General features: G+C 57.4%; 1 protein-coding gene across 2 annotated transcripts in view; it reads right to left on the bottom strand.

Annotated features, from left to right (window-relative positions):
* Window positions 1-607: 607 nt before the first annotated feature.
* The window catches only part of POC1A (POC1 centriolar protein A), a 73,343-nt gene continuing 54,363 nt past the window's right edge, over window positions 608-19,587 (bottom strand). For both annotated transcript variants that reach the window (XM_082348220.1, XM_082348221.1), the window contains one exon: window positions 608-1,285. In XM_082348220.1, the coding sequence (XP_082204346.1) occupies window positions 1,187-1,285 (99 nt within the window). In that variant the 3' untranslated portion in view covers window positions 608-1,186. The remainder of the gene's footprint in view (window positions 1,286-19,587) is intronic.

The following is a 19,587-nucleotide window of genomic DNA, read 5'->3' as shown; positions in this document are numbered from 1 at the left end:
AGGTGGAAGAGGCAGCTCCTCCAGGCTTGTCGTTCATCGGTACTCAACATAGGCTGCCTCTTGTCAGCCCAAGCTCTTAGGCGTTCAGACTGTGCTCCCACCTGGAAGCTGCAGAGGCTGGGAACCTCATTAGCTGCTTGGTACTGACAGCTCCCGGGAAGATCTAACACCGCCCTCCCCCCAGGCCCCAGGGCAGGGCAGGTGTGTTGGAGGGTAAATACCTCTCTGGCTGGCTGGGCCCCAAGAAGCTGAATACAGAAGGCATGGACGACACCCAGACATATGGGAAACACTTGCCTGGCTTTCCTGCAAGGATGCAGGGAAAGCTGCCTATGGAACCCTCGTGAGCAAGAGGAAAGGCAGGTGCCTGAGGCCTCCAGGTCCCAGCTGAAGCAGCCAGCCAGGCCAGCCAGAGGGACAGGGTGCAGGCAGGGGCTCTGACCGTCCTTGCTCCTGAAGACCCCGAACGGCTGCAAACAGGGTGTGCTGGGCTTCAGAGGTGATCCTGGCAGGGGCCCTCCCAAGAAGCCATTTTCATTCTCCCTTTATAGGTCCTGGGGATGGGGGGACTAGGTCTCACTCAGAACAAGCCATTTCAGTGACGAGCTCCATCAAATCCGTTTTAATGTTCAGTTTCCTTTGCCCTCATGCATGCAGAGGAGGAAGCCATCAGGCCCCAGTGAACATGTGTGGGGCAGAAATCAAGGCCACTGCAAAGCCACCACCCTCTCCAGAGTGCTCGTTCCTGGGTAAATCAGACACAGATGGGCCCACTTTGGGCCTTTTGTCAGATTTATAGGAAACTCCTGGTTCATCCAACCAATGAGTAGTCCATTTCTACGCTGGGAAAGGTCGGTGGGGGGAAGCCAGTCGTACGGCAGAAAGGTTGGTAAGGGAAAAGTGGACTCCACTTAGGACTCCAAGGTAGCAAACATTTTCAAGTGGCTCCTTCACATTAAATTAAACGTGGTCATCTGTGGGTATGTGGGGCCTCCCACAGCCAAGTGGAGAGTCTCCAGGTGCGGACAGCTTGGGTGGAGGGCAGAGGTGCAGGACCCCTGGGGCTCCGGGATGGATGTGATTCCCAGAGCTGAATCCCCTTTATTTATTTACTCAAGTTCCCCAGTACAAATCCCCGGCCTGTCACCCCCCAAATCAACCGAGCTCTTGATTCTTGCTCCCCTGATCATGGTGGTGTTCTCTGCATGATTAGCTGCTGGTTCTCCAGACACTGCTTCAGCTTGTCTTCTGTCAGTGTCAACCGCTGCTCCAGGATGGAGACTGTCTGCAAAATAAACGGTCAAGCTCAGAGGATGGAGGGGCCATTGGGCTGCCCTGGGGATGCCCTCAACCAGTCCCGCTCAGCTGCCTCAGTCCGCTGAACAAATGCCAGCTCTTCCCACCCAGGGCTCCTTCCTGGCGCCTTGTCTCTGGTCGTCATGTCCACTTCTGCTGGTTTGGGATGGTTATTCTCTGATGTTTGTTGGGCAGCCAGAAGGACGTAGTGAGGGAAAGTAAGCAGCAGGTCCCATAGTCCTCGGTCATTGCCCAAGACAGCCAAGGTCAGGAATCCCCAGCCCCGGTGGTCTGGCATTTAGACTGTGGAGTTCCAGAGCAGAACCACTTGCTCATCTGGGCCAGGCTCTGTCCATAACCAACCAGAGACCATCAAGCATCTCCATTCCAAAGGTGAGAAAACTGCATCCACAAAAGAAGGCACCCCACCTGGGTCCTGCCCACACCTCAGGCCCTTTATCTCTACACCTGGAGGGGCTTCCCAGGCTGGAGGTGAGTCCCTTGAGCCCAGGAGGGCCTCTGCCTGTCCGAGCCCACTGAGGACCATTGCAGGAATGTGCTGTTTGGGGGTTAGGCCCTAATTCCCCGTTTTTGAGCCCATTTTCTCCTCTGTAATGGGAAGGATAATGCCGAGCTCACAGCAGTCCTGGAGACTGAGAGGTGACAGCATGGTGCCCATGTTGTCCACCATGACAATGCCTGTCATGTTGGCTTCCAGAGGCAGAGCCTTTGCTCCCTGGCCTCTCCTGCATACCCAGCATGACGGCTGGCCTGTGAACCTGGCTTCCAGACAAGGCTGCAGAAACCTGCCCCCTTCCTCTGGCTTTGGACAGAGTGTTGACAGAGGGGCAGTGGTGTCCAGGCACACACCAGGCCCTGGGCAAGTCCACTGTGAATGAAGCAGGCTTGGTTCCTGTGCCGTGCAGCCTACCGGCATCAGAAAGGGGTCAGATTAAGAAACAAAACTTTCTATTAATTTTACTCATTTGTGGGCTTTCCCAAGAGGTTTTGCCACCTTCCCTGAGGCTCCATGGAGGCTCTGGGCCTTGGTCCAGTAGAAAGGAAACTTTCCTTTCACATATTTAATAAAACATTGAAACATTTTGGGAGGGAGGTTCCCCCCTAAGATTGCTATAAATTTTTGCAGCATCCCGCACGGATGTCAGCCGCTCACGGAGGCTGCTCCTCCTGGCGGCTGGCCCCTTCTGGATGAGTTGGCGGGGCTGCAAAGGCTCCGAGCCCTAGGGCACAGGACAGAGCCTGAAAAGTTGCTGCCTGTGGAATATGAACTGCACCCTGAGAGGTAGAGCTGAGCTGAAAGAGAGGGTCACATTCCCCTCTGCTGGCTGGTCAGCCACAGAGGGGGTCTGCAGCTCATAAAAGTGGCGGCGGAAACAGCCCCCGGCTGGCCCAGAGCAGCATTCCTGGAAGTTTCCACTGGCTGCTGCAAAACTCACACTGAGCCAAGCTCCAAAATCATTCCTCATCCAGACTTTTTCCGATGGCTCTGGACTCCAGGCCCCAGTGGGGGAGCCAGCCAGCTTTCCCTCTTCTGCCCAGCACCATCCCCCCTCCCAACACACACACACACACACACACACACACACACACACACACACACACACACACTTAAAAATTTTTTTTTCTTCACAGGGACCGAATTTCCAAATGTGGAGGCAGTGGGTGCTGGGCCAATGTCAATACCAGGGGTGCCACGCATTTCACGAGGCCTCTACTTAGTTCCATGGGGGGCCCATACTTCAGCTTGGTAGAAATACGGCATTAAATTTGATGATGTTAAATTTCTTTGAACAGAAAAGCATCACTTATTTCACCTCCAGCCCCCTGAATGGAAGGAGGGTGTTGGGGGTCCTTCCTTTGGGAGCTATGAGGGGATGCTTCATAGCACGTTAGAGACAAACAGGCTGAAAAAAAGTCCACCCTTCTCAAACCTGCAGCTTCTCCCCTTTCCCAGGCAAGCTTCTGGAAGAGTCACGTCATCTCTGTGTTTGGTGTCCACTTTCCCTACTCCCTGCGCCCCCAGCCTACTCTGCCAAGATGCTCGGTGGCGGCCACCATCCAGAGATTAAGTCCACCCAGCTCTTCCCTGTCACATATGATCCCTCCCAAACCCCTTTTGAGCTGGAAGGATGGGCCAGGGAGAGGAGGATGGACACTTCGGATTTCTGTGCATTAGAACACAGTCTCTGCTTCACAAATTTGTCTTAATAATCCCATTCCACTAAAGCATGGGACCTCATTTTCACGGGAAATTGTTATCCCTCCTGATAAAGTGAAGCCTGGAAACCCTGATCTCCGATTTGCTGATATGCCTTCCCTCCACCAGGAAAGGGCTTCCCCAGTGATGAAAAGGCTCCAGTCGGGGAAGCCAAGTAGCAGAGGTCAGACATGCTCAGGGCTGGCGATACACACAGCGAGAGGGCAGGCAGGCCGGCCACCTGCAGGGAGTCAGCCAGGCCACCACAGTGCGCCACCGCCACCGTGCTTCCCCAGCTGCTGGGGCCCACGCGAGGAGGGAGCAGCATCGCTAGCAGGGGCCGATTCCAGGCCATGTCACGTGGCTGTGTTTGCAGTGTGACCTTTACCTGTTGGTTCAGAGCAATATCCCCACAACCAAGTGTCAGGGGCACAGCAAGCCTCTGTGAGTATGTGCTGCCTCAGCACCCAGCGGGCAGAGCAGAGCCCGCAGCCGTGCCCTCCTGAGGCTCGGGGCCACGCCAAGCAGGCTGCTCGTGGCTCACCCCACCTCGTGCTTTGGCCCAGCCCTGGGAATTCTCCTCCCACCACACGGTGCCCATGCTCCCCAGGCCCAGAGACAAGGCCCGCCTGCCCTGGAAGGTGAGGAGAAGCACTGGAAAGGCAGACACCTCTGCAGTCCCTCTAAGTCCACGCTCCCAGCCCAGTCACCTCGCTTTCCTTTTATTCAAGGGCAAATGACCTGGTCCCAGCCTCTCACAAAGTCCCCAAGGAGTTGAAAGCTGGGTGTGGTGGCAGGTGTCAAAAAAGGAAATGGCCCTGCCCGACATGGGTGTCCGTGGGCCTCTGACTTAATTTTAAGTAGGGCAACGGGAAACTGGAGAAGGGGCTGAGGAGTCTAGGGTTCTGGCTGCTGGGCAGACCTGTCTGGGCAACGCGTCTGGGAAAGACGGCCATTAGCCGGAACGCCTTCATTCTGGGGTCCGAACTCCTCCACAGAGAGGCCCCTCCTGTCTGTTGACTTTGGAGAAACCAGGCAGCTCATGCCCTCTCCCTGGCCCTGTGCCATCCAGACACGAGGTCCCCTTTGTAATTGGGTGTGAAGCCCAGACTTGAGGGAGGACCCAGGACTGGGCTCTGGGGGGCCATCCTGATTCCTGACACACTCTGCTCCAGGGGCTGCTCCTGACAGCTGACCCTCACGGAGTGCTCACGGTACGCCAAGCATTCTATTCCATACAATGACCCCTCAGGGTGGGAGCCTGTAACACCCCCATTTTTTCCGATGAGGAAACCAAGGTACCAACCAAGTGATACTAACTTGCTGAAAGTCACACAGCATATAAATGACAAACCTGGACTGTGAACCCTGGTGGCCTGGCTTCAGAGTGCTGGCTAAGGCACCGGGAACTGTGCACCTTTGCTCTGTCCCCATCCACCACGTATAAGGAGAGGCCTAACCTACTCCTGCCCCCACCCCCACCCCGCTCGCTCTGGCATCACCTGAGGGCCACTGGCCCTGTGACCCAGCAGACCTGCTTGTCCCCCACCCTATGCCCAAGCTCAAGCAGCCTGAGAACATGCTCCTGGGTCTCTGTGCTCACGCAGCGGCAGCCACCTTCTGTCCTGTCCAAGCCACTTGGCCTGGTGGCTCTGGATTAAATGAGCAGGAGCGGTTGGAAGGGCCATCCCTCAGGGTCACCCGGCAGCGCCCTCACACCATCAGGCCCCTCTCCAAGGCAGTTCCCAGGCCTCAGACACCTCCATTGCCCATGAAGTAAAGTCTCTTATCTGGCTAAACATTTAGGTTTGGAATTATCACGGAAGTCACAATTCTGAGCTATGAAAAGGCAATATTATAGGGTTAAAAGGGACATACCGACAAGAACCTTATAATAGATATGCAATGAGAAACGACCCTAACACCTTAATTTCAGATGCCTTCTCTCACTGGGGCGCTTATGCTGCTAAAGCGTAAGAGATCAGCCTCTAGACGCGCTCTGGTACTCGCCCCGGTCACTGCTGGCGCCCCACCCCTCCCAAGACTGGGCTCGACTTCAAACAAGGCACCTCCCTCCCTGAATGGGAGCAACAGGAAGCAGAACTCAGACTCCACGCCTGGACACTGTTACCCCTCGCCCAACACTGTCTGCCTCCCAGGGTCATGGCCGTCACCTGCAAGCCACGCGGGAGCCTCTTGGGGCAAGGTCATAGGGGATCCAGAAGTTTCACCTTCAAAGTCACACCTGTCGGAGGGTCACCTGGGGGCTTGTTTCAAAACCACCTTCTCCTGCTGTAACCAGCGATTTTCAGGAAGCCACAGCCCTTTCTCATGGAAAATCGTTTCCTTAGAAACACTCCCGTTTGCTGTTGAATGAATTCTGTTGTTTCTCTAGACCAAGGGTTGGCACATTCGGCCTGCTGCCTGTTCTTGTAAATAAGGTTTTATTGCTGTGCCCATTTGCTTACATATTGTCTATGGCTGCTTCCTGGCTACAGTGGCAGGTTGAGTAGTTGTGACAGACTCTCATGGCCCACAGAGCCTAGAATAGTTATCATTAAGAAAAAGTTTGCCAACCTTGGCCCTAGACTCTTCACTCACTCAGATCCTCCCCGGGCACCACGCCGTACAGGCCTGTGCCAGGCCCGGTGTGACAATGGCGCAGAGCAGACAGACTCAGCTGGGCCCGCAGGGTGCGCAGCGGGTTGAAGAGGCAAGCGCTAAGCAGCTGCGCAGACCAGCGGGGTGCGCTGGGAAAATGGAGGGCGCTGCTTGGTCAGAGCCAGGGGAGGTGGCCCTAGGAAGGGAGTGAGCTAAGACTGAGGAGGAGTTCACCAGGAGAGAGGGGCAGGAAGGCCCCGAGGTGGGAGGGAAGGCAGTGAGCAGGAGAGGGGCCTCGGAGGAGGCAGGAGGTGGGGCCGGGCCCTGCAGGCCGTGCCTGGCAACCTCATCTTCAGCCGCAGAGCAGCAGGAATGTGCTGGGGGTCTGAGGCCACGCGGGGATGAGAGCCCTCTGACTGCTCCATGGGGATGGCCCGGGGAGTGGCTGTGTGGCTGTGACTAGGCATGATGGAGGCAAGAGAGAATGAGAGGGGATGATGGTGGCTTGGACTGGGGGAGGGGGCTAAGGAGAAAAGTGGACAAAATCAGAGATATCCATGAGGTATGAACCACCACCATCTGGTGGTGAGTCAATTGGGGGACAAGAGAGAGAACACGTTCCTGAGGCCGAGAACACAGGCTGAGGATGGGCCCCGCAGGAGAGGCTGAGGATGGGCACCACACTGGACAGGCTGAGGCCCCTCTGAGAGGGATGGGAGGGTCAGGCAGGCATGAGGCGGTGTCAGAAAAAGCCTGGTTATTCTGCATTTCTCAGATCATCCTCATTAATAGGGGGAGAGGGGGCTGGGGGGAGACAGGGAGAGGGACAGGGCAGTGAATCCACAAGCCCCTGGATACTGGAGAGGAGAATCCGGTGCGGGTGAACTCGGGGCTCCGGCCAGGGCTCAGGACCATGTCAGTGATGCTGCTGAAACCCCCTGGAAAGCAGCCTGGCCCCTCAGTGGGCACTGATGGAGGGACAGCCCAACCCAGGGACCTAATAGGGAGGAGGATGCTGGAGGCATTGGGGAACAAACCCAAGAGCATGGAAGAGGCCAGCTCAGGCCAGGGGGCGGGGCTCCCAGCATGACTCCCGCTGGAGCGCTCCAAGGAAAATCCCCCCGGGAGAGGCTCAGCAAGGGCATCTCATTCAGATCCTGATTTTCCTGCTGAGGGGGGAGAAGACGTGATCTGTCTCCTATTGGGGCAACATTAACAGGGCGAGAGGCTTCTCTTGCTCACAGTTCAACAGTGTAAGACGTTTTATGAAACATCCTGAAGGGCCTTCTGAGTGGTGTAAAAATAACCAATTTTAAAGCGACAGGCTTTTATTTTTAGTCCCCTCTGAATTGTAGTGATGCTCGGAGAAGTTGCACCAAAATGCCCGTCCGCAGCGATAAGTCTGGTACCTGGGGCCCCCAGCTCCAAGTGGGAGGGAACACAGCACAGGGGATATTTTGACAGAGCCACGGGTCCCAACTTCGCTGCCTCAGATGCCTTTTCTCTACTGGCATCGAGTCATCAGGTGTCTGCACCCCATGGGGCCCAAAGTGGCCTGCGTGGGACAGAGCCCGGGTTTGTGTATCTCCACTGGCCTCCGAGGTGGCCAAGGGGAGAGCCTTCCACCCCTGACTCCTGCGACGGGGCCTCACGCATCTGTGATGCTGGGAGAGGGCAAAGTGGGTCCGCGGGGCCTCCGCCTGACGCTACAGCCACGAGGGGCCGGGCCGCGATACTCCCGTGGGCTCCACGCGGGTCCAGGGAAGAGTTCTGCGGGCAATGCATGGAGGAGGCGAGAGTCCAGTGCTCCCTGGGAGAATAAATCCCCCACCCTCGTAAGGGGTGGAACAGAGCAGAAGCGGGGCGGTGCAAGTTGCCCAGAGCCTTGTGGAGCAGCGCACAGTTCTTTCAGGCCCACATGCTCTCCCTGGGCTCTGTGGGCCCTTCCTTTGCGCCCCCTTTCTCCTGTTGACCGCCCACTTCCCAGGCCCCCACTTCCTCACGGTGTGCCCTCCCCTTCTTTCAGCCCTGCCAACCTCTTTTTTCTCCTCAGCCTGGTTTCCTCTTGAGGTGGTCTTGTCCTCCATTTTTCCTCGGCTATTTTCCCCCCAGTACTCATTTCTGCCTCCTTTTCATCCCCTTTTCACTTTGTGTTTGGGGGGAAGGCAAAGAGAAAAGGAGCAGGATGTGTCGGTCCGGCCCACAGGGACTGAGCTCCGCGTGGAGTCCAGGCCCCTGACTTGGCTCACGTGCTCTGGGGCTGGCAGACCTGGGAAGGAGAGTTCCAACCCTGACAGGAGGCCCAGAAGGCCTCTGTGAGGAGATAGCACAGGACAGGCCAGAGAAAGTGTGCTCCAAGCACAAGGTGCAAAGGCCCTGAGACAGAGAAGAACACAGCACACTCTTGGCACTGTCAGGAGGCCAGTGTGGCAGGTTTGGAGTGACTGAACAGGGAAGAGAGTATGGTGGTCACAAGGAAGGTGGAGGAGGGGTCCCAGGGCCCTTACCCAAAAAGGGACAGGAATGGGGACGCCTCCACTCCCTAGCACTGCCTCACCAGACTCAAATCCGAGCAGGTACAGGCAGGGAGGATGGTGCTCCTGCATGCCCATGGCCACTTTTCCAAGTGCTGGATCCAGAGTGGACTCTGGGAGAAGGGGCTCAGCCTGGGAACTGATCATGGCTGCCTAGTTTCACAACAGGTGGTGAAAGCAGAGGGAGTGAACTGGCACTTCAGAAACGGACCAAGGCGCACCCCCGGAGCCAGGTCCCTTCCGGCAGCTGCTCCTCCTTCCAGAGCCACTGCTGCCGCCACCTTTATTGAAGGTCTCTTGCACGTACTGGTGTGCAAATGTAGCAGGAAAACTGGAGCCATAACTTCTACAAAGCTCTGAGGGGCCAGAGAACCCTCACAAGCCCTCCTGACATCATCATCCACTCTCACACTTGTCAGCTGCCCATCACATGCAGCAACGAGGGACTCTGGCTCTGAGGGGCTTCCAGGCACTGATGAGATGCAGTACCAGTCCTATCTGGGCGGGCTTCTGGCAAAGCTGCCACGATTGATAGTGAATAACATTTTGGAGGAAGGGAAAAGAATGAGGGTGACCAGCCAGCCGTTCTCTCCACATTTCTCAGCTCTTTGGCTAGTTCCTTATGAAATGTTGCCACATGTGCAGGCCTCACTCACTCCAGGCCTTTCCACCGCACTCCCCAACGCTGTTCAGCTCTGCGGGCAACCCTTCTTCCCAGCAGCCCCCACTCCCCCAGCCAGGGCACTTCCACGTCCACTTCCTGCTCTAAGCAGAGCCCCACAGGGTGCATGGGGCCCCTCTTAGGTGAGTGGTATTGGTTTCTATGGTTGAAAGGCCCTCCTGGGCCTCCCTGGAACATGGAAGACAGGTGGCACAGAGGTGAACAGGGTGGCTGGGCCAGAGACAGACTGACGATGGAAGCAGAGAGCTGACATCCAGCCACGTGCCCCCTCTAGCACTCTGCCTTGTGGCGAGGGGGAACTAAAACTGCTCTGGGATGGCAGTCTTGGGAAGCCAGGAGACTGGGACCTCAGTGTCTGAATGGGGCAAAAGGGGCAGTGGGGCAAGAGGGCTGGAACGGCTGGGGGTAGGAGTGCCACACAAGCACACACCTGCTACAGCGTGGGGAGAAGGTCAGGCTGAAAGAAGGGACACGTGTAGGGCAGAGGCAGCGAGCGCCTGGGAGAAGGCCGGGGGAGGGCAGTGGGAATGGTGAGCACGGAAGGGCACTGGAGCGGGCTGGGGAGGCTGCAGGAAGGGCTGACGAGGGTGCAGGGAATGTCCAAGCCCCCTCTGGCTGCTGTGTCGGGCTGGGCGCGCTAGTCGCGTCAGGGCTCTGCCCAAGGAGTCTCCTCGCCTGACCCAGGACCCCAGGGCCCCCAATATACAGTCAGTGCTGCGGACCCCAGGCACGTCCCACTTGGTGACTGCCTCCTCTCAGTCCCCATTCTTTTGCCTTGGCTTCCTGGTGATTCCTCACCCCCTTGCCCTCCACGCTGCTTCTGCTATATTCCTTTTCTGTTCAAGAGCTCAGGAAGAAAGGCCAGACTCTTGGATGTGGCATTCACATGGCACTCAAGGCCTGCGTTGCCCTGCTCCCCCAAGAAGTCCCCCTCATCCCTCACCCCCACCCCCCCGCCCCAGTGCTCGGGTCCCTGCCCTCCTCCTCTCTCACCATGTCATGGCTGTGACACAGGTGTGGGCCTTAGAAAATGCTGTCAGAGTGACTCCTGGTCCCCACCTTTGTCCCAGGTGATAAGAGCACAGGCTCTGCAGCTGTACTGCCTGGGCTCAAATCTGAACTTGATCAGTAACTTGCTGAGTGGTCTTGGGCAAATTACCTGACCAGGGCTTCAGATTCCTCATCTGTGCAACGCATCTCTTGTGGAACCATCGTAATAGGGTTGGCCAAAAAAAAAAGTTCATTCGGGTTTTTCCATAACATCTTACGGAAAAACCCAAACGAATTTTTTGGCCAACCCAACACTTTGTTAATAGCTACTATTTACATGGCACGTGCTCTGGGCAGGGGTGCACCGTGGGCAACATGGCTCCCCCAGCTCACAGGGGCCATGGCTGAGCTCTGGGCTGTTTGAGGGGGCGGCCCTAGGCACAGATGGGGCTTGATGAGGCTCCAGAGAAGGTGGCCTGTGGTCAGGCCTCGTAGGGCCTGAGCCATCAGGGCACGTGGTGGTCTGGCTGCTTCTTAAAGTTCTCCTGTGACGGAAAGTTCCTTTTAATCATTTCCAGGCTTATGGTTGATTCTGGCTCCTCCAGGCGGTCTCCCCAGAGGGGCTGGGGCACCCCAGCCCCCTTCCCCCAACACAGGAGCCAGATTCCTGGGGGGCAGGGGGTCCCAGGTGCCCTGGGTCTCAGGGTGAGGGCATAGTCACCCAGCCATGCCGCTGGGGGCACTTGTGCCAGGCTGCGGGAAACATCCAGGGGCTGGCCATTGGCTCAACGCCCCTGTCTCGACAGTGCCGCACAGAATGTCTAACTTTCCTATGGTTCCACTGCAAAGATGGAACAGTGTGGAATTAATCTCCCTTGTAGAAGGGTTTTGACTTCACTCAGATTCTAAAGATCTAAAACAGATGCAAGAAAAGGGGAATCTCTCTGCTGTGGGGTCTTGTGAGCTACCAAAACAAAGTGGGGCTGCTGGGCTCATCGCCTGCCTGGCTCTGCCTTGTCTCCTGGCAGCTCTGTCTCCAGCTCTCGGTGTTCGTGCACGTGTGTGTGCACACACGCAGGGCCCTGGCTTGCTGATGGTGCCCTGGCCAGCACGCTGCCGCATGTCAGGGGTGAATGGGGGCCGGAGGGGCCAGCCTGTCTCCCTGGGGACAGGGGTTGCTGGTCCGGGCCCAGCTCTTCCTACCACCAAAGGCTCTGTCTCTCAGCCCCAGCCTCGGCCCAGCGCCTGAAGGTCTGTGGCACAGGGGTCTTCGAGTCAGAGGGGTGAACGCTGGCCCTCGAGCGGCCTGCTGACAGCCATCAGAGTGCCAGCCCCACGAGGACAGGGGTTTCTGTCTATTCTCGCTCACCACTGTCTTTCTGCTCCCAGGCCCAGCTCCTGGCGCATCACATGTGCACACTGAGTGCTGGATGGACACATGCCAGACCCTGAGTGCCATGGGGATGCAGAGGAGGCAGGTCCTGCACCAGCCAGTCCAGGTCCCCCGGGCCTGGGGCAGCCCTACTCTGGGGATGAGCCTGGCTGGCTGGTGAGGAACATTCCCCCCAGCTTGGGCCTTGGACCTGGTGGGCTTGAGGGGCTGGCAGAGGAGGGAGCGGAGGGTGGGCAGGCTGGAGCCCGAAGGGCCACCGCCAGCTGGCCTTGGGAGGGAGGAAGCCTCCCGGCCTCAGCAGGAAGTAGGGGTGCGCAAAGTGGGGTAGGAATCCAGGAAGCAGCCCAGTTCCTCCCCTCCCCACCTCACACCGATCTGATGAGGACTAAAAGTTTCGGGGCCTAAACTTTAGAGGGGAAGGAATGGAGATTCCCACTCATGCTGACGTCTGACATGTTAACTTGTCCAGCATCACACACAGCTGATGCACAGAAAAACAAGTTTCTACAGAAATTCCTCGCAACCTCTCTGGGCTCAGTAACTGTCTTTTTAACCACCTCTCGTCACCCCCCAGTCTGCTGCCAACAACACAAAATGAGCTTTTGTCCCTTGAGCCCAGAGGTCCGTGTTTCTGCTTCACGTTGTCTCAGGGATATAGGATTTCTCGGGCGTTTCTGCATCCCCCAGCCCCCACCTCTAACGAGGATTAGCTCTCTTCGGGAAGCACATGAGACACTATTTTCTATTGGTGGATTAGCTATGACATTAAGGAATCTTGGCTAATTTACTTTCCTTATGGCTTTATAGCAACTCCTTTTAAATAAACGCAGGCTTTTCCATATTACTGCTTACCCCCAAAGGAGAAGCCATTAAAAGTGGGGCCACTCACCACCATCCATTAAAACCGGATGCTGCGGGGACCCGTGGGGTGCTACCCACACCAGGAGGAAGACCTGAGCCACACCCCCTGCCACGCCAACCCTGGCCTGGGTTCAAGCTCATCTTTCTGCCAGCCATGGGCACACCACCAGGGAAGGCAAGTCTGACAGGGATAGGCCCCAAGGTGCAGGATGCCAGTCACTGCTCAGCTGTACTCTGGCTCCAGGGTAAGTCCAAACAGGGCTGACAGTGGGGCATGAACCTTGGCCTTGACCGCCTTCGGCATCCCCTTTCTTCAGATGCTCACTTTTTCAGCAATCCATATAAAATAGTTAATTTGCCAGCACCCGATAAAACACAACCATCACAAGTCAGAGAGACTGCTTGGTAGCTTGTTGGAGGCCCGGAAAAACTCAGTGCCGCCGGGCAAGTTAGGCTGTGGCCCCTGTCCAACAGGCCCACCTCAGGGACGAAGGCTCACAGGCTCCCCCTCCCCTGTGGAGTGCCTGCTGAGCCACAGTGAGAGACCTAGCCTCTCATCTTGGCCGGTTTTCTGGAGCTACCACCTAGGCCCAGATCAGAATGGGGGGAACAGAATCGCTCCCCCAAATGCCACGCTCTGCTGAGTTCAAAGCTCCTTTCCGTTTTTTCTCCTCCCCCAGAGCTGAGGCTACTGTGGGTACAGTGAGGGTCTGTACCAACAGTCCAGGCCCAGACAGGGCCCTCTGCAGAGCGGGCGGAGGGAAATGGCAGGCCCGATTGCAGTCTTTCCTGACCCAGCTCTCACGGCGCTTCATGCAGGCCATGGGGCAGCTGGGGCTTGGTTAATCTCAGAGCCATGTAGGCCCTTTTGGGGCTGCCTGTCACAACCAGAAGACTCGTAGGCCCCTTCTTGTGGCCTGTGCTTGACCTTTCTTTGGAGGGCCCTTGGGTCCCCAGAGCAGTGAGAGCAAATCACCTGGGTCCCCTTCCTCCCTCCTCTCAGAACCATCCAGAGTCAGTCTGAATGAGATGTCCCTCCATGGGCCTAGCTCTCCTAGATCTCCCGCTCCAGCCCCTGCTCCCCAGCCCCCAGCTCCAGGCCTGCTCTGGGCCTCACAGGGGAAATCTCATAAGACCGTGAATGTTCCCAGGCCCCAGAGGTAACCACAGCCATCCCGAGCGCATCTGGTGGGCAGGGGCCTTCCATCTGCAGCTTCTTTGGGGAGAGAGTGCTTTCTGCCACAACCGCAGACAGGATAGAAGACGGAGCTGCCATCCAGCCCCTCACGCAATAATAAACACAAGCTCGCCCCATCTTTGACTGCTGCCAGCACACTGGCCCTGACTTGGTATTCCCCATGCCTCTGCATTTGCAAAGCCAGAGAAGCCTTTGGATAAACTGCCAAAATGAGCAACAGGGCTGGGGAAGGGTCAGGGCCCAGCCCCTCTGCAACCGGCTAGAGTCAGACCCCAAGTGTCTAATAGACCAGAGTGTCTTCAGTCCCTTGTCCCCAGGAAGCAGGCTCTTAACAGAGGAAAAACAAGTCTCCAAACCCCAAGTGGCACGAGGTCCGGCTGTCCTGAAGTCGACAAGGGCAGCCCTTAAATATCCAGGAAGAGGAGGCTGGCTAAACCAACTTGGGATTATACACGGTCAAGGCTAAGTGGCGAGACAGGCTGCTGTGGAGGGAGGGCCCGCTCTTGCAGAAACCAGCAACAATCACCCCTGAGGCCCTGCCTGGGTGCGCGAGCGCCGTGGGGAGGGCTGCACACACCCCACAAAAGGGGATTACTTGGGGGGGGGGCGGGGAGGTGCTTTCACTGCACACCTTCCCGACAAGTTCCATCTGGGCACATCTGGGAGGACCCGCCCCCAGGGAAAATGGCAGAACTGCTCTAAAGTCTGGAGTCTCTTTCCACAATCAACAGCTGGTCCGTCCGGGAAAGAGGGACCCCGAGAGCCCCTGAGATTGGTCAGGCAGCTCGGCCCACACCGGGCCTGCCCAGTGTTCCCACCTTCCCTGTGTGGGATGCCTCACCCGAGCAGCCCATCAGATAGGAAACTGCCAGGACCTTCGGGGGCAGGGGCAAGGTGTCTTGAAGCAATGGGTCACTCTATCCAACTCCCCAAAGCAAACAGGCCCAAATCCTTATCCTTGTTGAGTTTGGTCAGCAGAGTTGCAACAACCTGGACCTTTAAACCACAGGGCTGGGTGGCCTGCCCGCGGCTGCTTCCCACGGCGCACATGTTCCGGTCCCCGAGCCCAGCGGCCCCCAGTGAGTCACAGGAACCTGAATGTGTGACATCACAGCCTTGCTGTGGCCAGCCTCAAGCACAGCTGCCATGAGAAAACACAGTTGGAGCAGGAATTTCATGGCTTGGTATTTTTAAAAAGCAGCAAGACGTGAAATCGGAGTCAAAAATAACTTTGCTGTGGGCTTCTGAGGCGAAACCACCGGCCGCCTGCCAGGCCCAGGCCCCTCACTGCAGCCTCCCTAGCTCCCGGGTACTGCCCACATTGCCGCGCCGCGCCCCATGCCCACGGCCTCGCCCTCGAGGAAGACCCAGGGCCCCTGCAATTTCCAGACACCACCCAACCTCTGTCACTCAGGAGTCCGTGAAGGAAGTGAAGGGAGCCAAGGCGGGAGGTGAGCTCCCAGGGGACTCTGGCTGTGAAAACAGCCTCTCCCTGCTCACTGGTGAGCATCCCAGCACCTGCGAGAGGGACCCTAAATCACTTGGCAGAACCCCCAGAAGAACACCAGGGGAAAGGTCAGGGCCTCTGAATGCCCATCACCAAGCAGGCAGGCCTGGCAGGGGTCCACTCTGGAGCCCCTCCTCTTGGAGTGGCCACAAAGGGAGGGGCCCAGCCAGGGGTGGAGGGGAGGGGCGACTCATGGAAAGAAGGCCCTGAGAGCAGTCCCGGCCCCACCTGAGACGCTGACCTCTGCTGCCCACCCCAGAGGACAGACAGATGGGCAGGGCCTAAAGTTTCCCCTCTATGGAGGAGGAAACCATAGCTTCTTCAGAAAGAGGTAAGGCTGTGCCAGAGCATCTGCGGCTTCTGACTCCTGGTCTGAGCTTTGCTCTGACTCCTGCAGGCCTCTGGGATCGAGCCATCTATCTCAGGAAGAGAAGACTGGGGCAGGCCCAGCAGCACAGTGACCAGGGTGGCCGCAGGACAGGTGTGTGTTTTCCCCAGACGGGGAAGGGAGAAGGTGGGGCCCAGGACAGGCTCCCGAGAGGAAGAGGGGGAGCACACACATGGCTCCCAGCACCCATACTTGTGACCTCAGCCCTAGTTGCTTTTGAGAATTCCCATGAGGGGTTTTGAAAACCAAAAAGTCACCCAAAGAAAAACCTAAATCCCATCGTTAGGAAATCTATTTCCCCCACAGCCATTATGGTAACTCAATTCAGAGGATGGCTGCCACAAGATATATATACAACTTTGAAGAGCTTCAATCTTGGCCCCAATGCCTGGGTCTGGGTTCAAGGACCGCATCTAATGGGCCCCACGACCCACCCCTGATTTTCAACAGTCCCCAGGCTCCCAGTCCCTCTCGTCACCTCCTGGGCCCTCCTCCTTCCTGGACGTGGGGAAAGACCTCCTCTTTGTCTCCCTCTCATCCTAATGCCTAGTCAGACCACTAGAGTCTCACTGGCAGCTCAAAAGCATTCCTGGGACTCCAGCAGTTACAGACATGCGTGGAATGTCCACTCCTGTGTCACCTGGCCACCCTGTTTTCCCACACTGACCCTTGGAGAACATCGACCTAGCCCACCCAGGTAACCCAGAGCTTCACCATAGTGCTCAGAGGACACGAGCAGGCTCGGCTGTCCCCACTTTACACGTGAGGAAGCTGAGGCTCTGGGGAGCAACATCACCTGCCCGAGGTCACCCAGGTGATGAGCGGTGGAGTTGGCCCTCAAGACCAGGAGGGCAAGTACGCCCAGGCTAATGGGCAGTGGCTCAATGGGCTGAGCAGAGCAGCCCTGACACCCAAGGGAGGTACCTCTGTTCCCCATAGCTGATAGGGACGTGTAAGGCCAAACACACCCTGGCTGCTCAGGACACAGTGTCCAGCTGGGATCAGGGTACTGAGGAGCTCAGTGAGGCCCCAAACAGCAATCTCACAGGGGCAAGGGGGGGCTTCCCCCACACAAAGAAGGGCCAGGGCAAGGGGGTGTGCTCTCTGGCTGGTGACCTCAGGGGCCGGGCTCTGCTGGGCTCTGTGATCACAGAGGGCTGAGCAAGAGCTTCTGGCCTTAACTTTCAGAAAGGTCAAGTTTGGTTTGCAGACAAACTTCTCAATGAAGCCATACCTAACTACACAGAAATGGTTAGCAAGGGAAGCTGGGGAAGCTCTGACCTACAGCGGGTCGAGCTCAGGATCACCTGGCATCCTGGAGAAGCCCCAGGCTGAGTGGACCCCAGAGCTGGTCCAGGCACAAGCCGTATCTAGGCACAACACCCTATCTGCACCAGGCATAAGGTGACCTGTGGGCACCAGGCAGGAGGATAACACAGGGCTGCAGAGGAAAGCCCTTGGAAAGTTGCAGGCCTCAGATAAACATCAGGAGGAAAATTATGATGAGGATGTGATCCCCACACTCTGAGGACTTTCCATCTAAAACAACACTGTGGGGAGACCCGACAGCCCGGGACAGCCCGAAGAGGGAACCTGTTCGGGCGTGAGATGCACGAAGGGCTGTGTACCTTGCAAGGCCATCCCATCCTATTTCCCTGAATAAATACACTTTTGAAAAACAATGTATGCACTTTACTAAAAAGGTATTCCCAAAAAAATAAAACCACACAACCCCAATTCAGGAGTTAAAGGGCTGGATGCAGATGCCGCACATGTCCCTGGGGCAGTCTGCTTTCCGTGGGGGCTAAAGGAAGCGCCTCACTCCCTCGGGAGCCCAGCAGCATTGCAGGGGCTGACTGCTGTGCTGTCCTGCCCGTCTCCTCACCCCCTTCCTCCCTCCTGCGGTGAACCTGAGCCAAGTAGGCCGCAGAACTCGCCTCCTGGGGGAAGGGCCCTGACAGCTCCACCCCCGGCCCAGGTCCCAATCTCTCTGTGTCCCTGTCCCTATTCCATGCCAGACCCTCAGCGTGGGTCTGGCCCGACTCTGCCCTGCTCAGTGGCCGCACCAGGAGCGCAAATGCCTATGGTGCTTCTTCTGTTAGCCCAGGCCAAAGGACTCCGTGGCCCTCTCCACCTGGCCCACTGGACTCCAATCTGGCGCGCTCTGCCCAGCTGTCTCCCACGGTGCTGGTTGCCTGCTCTTCCTAGGAGGCCTGGCTCTGACATCAGCAGATTCAGTCCTGGGCCCTCCTAAGGGTGGGACTGGGTCTCGCTCAGGGCCCTACACACAGAAAAGACTCAGCGAACTTGTGTGCACGGAGGGAACCCTCCACGCCTGCTGTGAGGGCGGGGGAATGGCTCTCCTGGGCAGAGAGGCAGGGGGAACTGGGGAGCTGTTTCTGGTGCCGTCGTGAGGATCCCCCTGCACCCATGCCAGCCAGGCCCTGAATAGTGACAAGGTCAGCAGCAGGAGCAGCATTGAACCCATCAGCAGCACATGGCATTGCTGGGCACCGTTCAAAGAGCTTCACACAGGCTGACAGACCCCATCCGCACAAGAGGCCCGTGAAGTGGATGCAATTATCAGCTCTGTGTCCCAGATCTGGAAACTGAGGCACAAAGAGGTTAAGTGACTTGCCCAAGGTCACTGAGCTAGAAGTGGGAAAGCCAGGACTTGCACCCAAACAAGCTCTGAGCCACATTTTCCCCAGGCCCACTCAGCCACCTGACCTCTGGGCCTCTGGTTTGCACAGAGCGGCCACGGACGAGGACTGAGGCCGGGTCCTTAGCCTTCAGATGGGTGCCAAATGGGCCACACACCTCCAGAGAGGATTCGATCATTGGGTCGCATCCAGCCTGCTGAGCGGGAAGGCAGGCTCTGAGGACAGTGAACCTCCACAGCGGAGCACCTTCTGTCACCCGGGACTGGAGCCTCTGTGACTCGCTCAGTAAACATCCTGGCCGCTGCCCACTGCAGCCCTGGGCTTCTTCCCTGAAGGATGTTCTTCAGGACGGAGGCCCACAGGACCTAGAAGGCAGTGTCCCTCTCGGAGGCTGCTTAGAAATAGACTTCCTTGTGGGGGAGGGAAGGGGCAGTGATGGGGCAGGACGGAGGAGAACAGCATGATTCAGACAGAGAACTCTGAAGTAGGTGTCAGTGTCGGGGTGGCCGCGACACCCCTGCTCCTCCAGAGCACAGGCGCACGCCGGAAGGGTGAGGAGCGCAGCTGAGGGGAAAGCATCCGAGGCCAACACCCACAGGCCAAGGAGGCGCAGAGCCCCAGCTGAGCTACCCGCATGGGGAGAAGGACGGCGGTGGTCACCCGGCTCTAGGCCTCAGGGGAGCCTCCAGAGAGGGGACTGCCCGCAGCCAGGCTGGTCCCAACAGGAGGGGCCAGGGAACCTCCAACCCCAGCGGGGGCACCTCTGGCTGGAGCTAAACACCTCAGCTAGGGCCCCAACTCCAGGAGGGGACGTGGGCCTGGAAAACAACCGGCGACCAAGCCCGAGGTAGCACGCAAATTCGTGCAGACGCCTCCCCACACCATTTTGAAAACAGGTTGCACTCTAAGGTCTCAGCTGGGGGCTTCATCTGTGGAACCCAAGTTGCCTCAAAATATGTTGACTCTATCAGGAACACGGCACACTTTGTGGCCTTCAGGAATGCACACTGTCTGGCAAAGCGGGTGACTGGTTGATGGGCTTGGCCTTCGGTGGGGGGCAGTGCTGTCTGGATTTGCAAAGGGGCTGAGCAGTGTGACCCCGGCCACAGGCCAAGGTTTCACTTATTCCCTGTGATGCCAGTTTCTTACGAAGTTACTACCAGACCCCTGACTGCTAACACATGAAAAAACCTTCCATGTACGCCCTTAAAACACAGTGACAGGAAATGTTTCTAGTGTTATACTCCTCTGGATCC

This window comes from Balaenoptera borealis (assembly GCF_965194805.1).
Source record: "Balaenoptera borealis genome assembly, chromosome: 12".
NCBI classification, from domain to species: Eukaryota; Metazoa; Chordata; class Mammalia; order Artiodactyla; family Balaenopteridae; genus Balaenoptera; species Balaenoptera borealis.
This window is presented reverse-complemented; position numbering and strand designations above follow the sequence as displayed.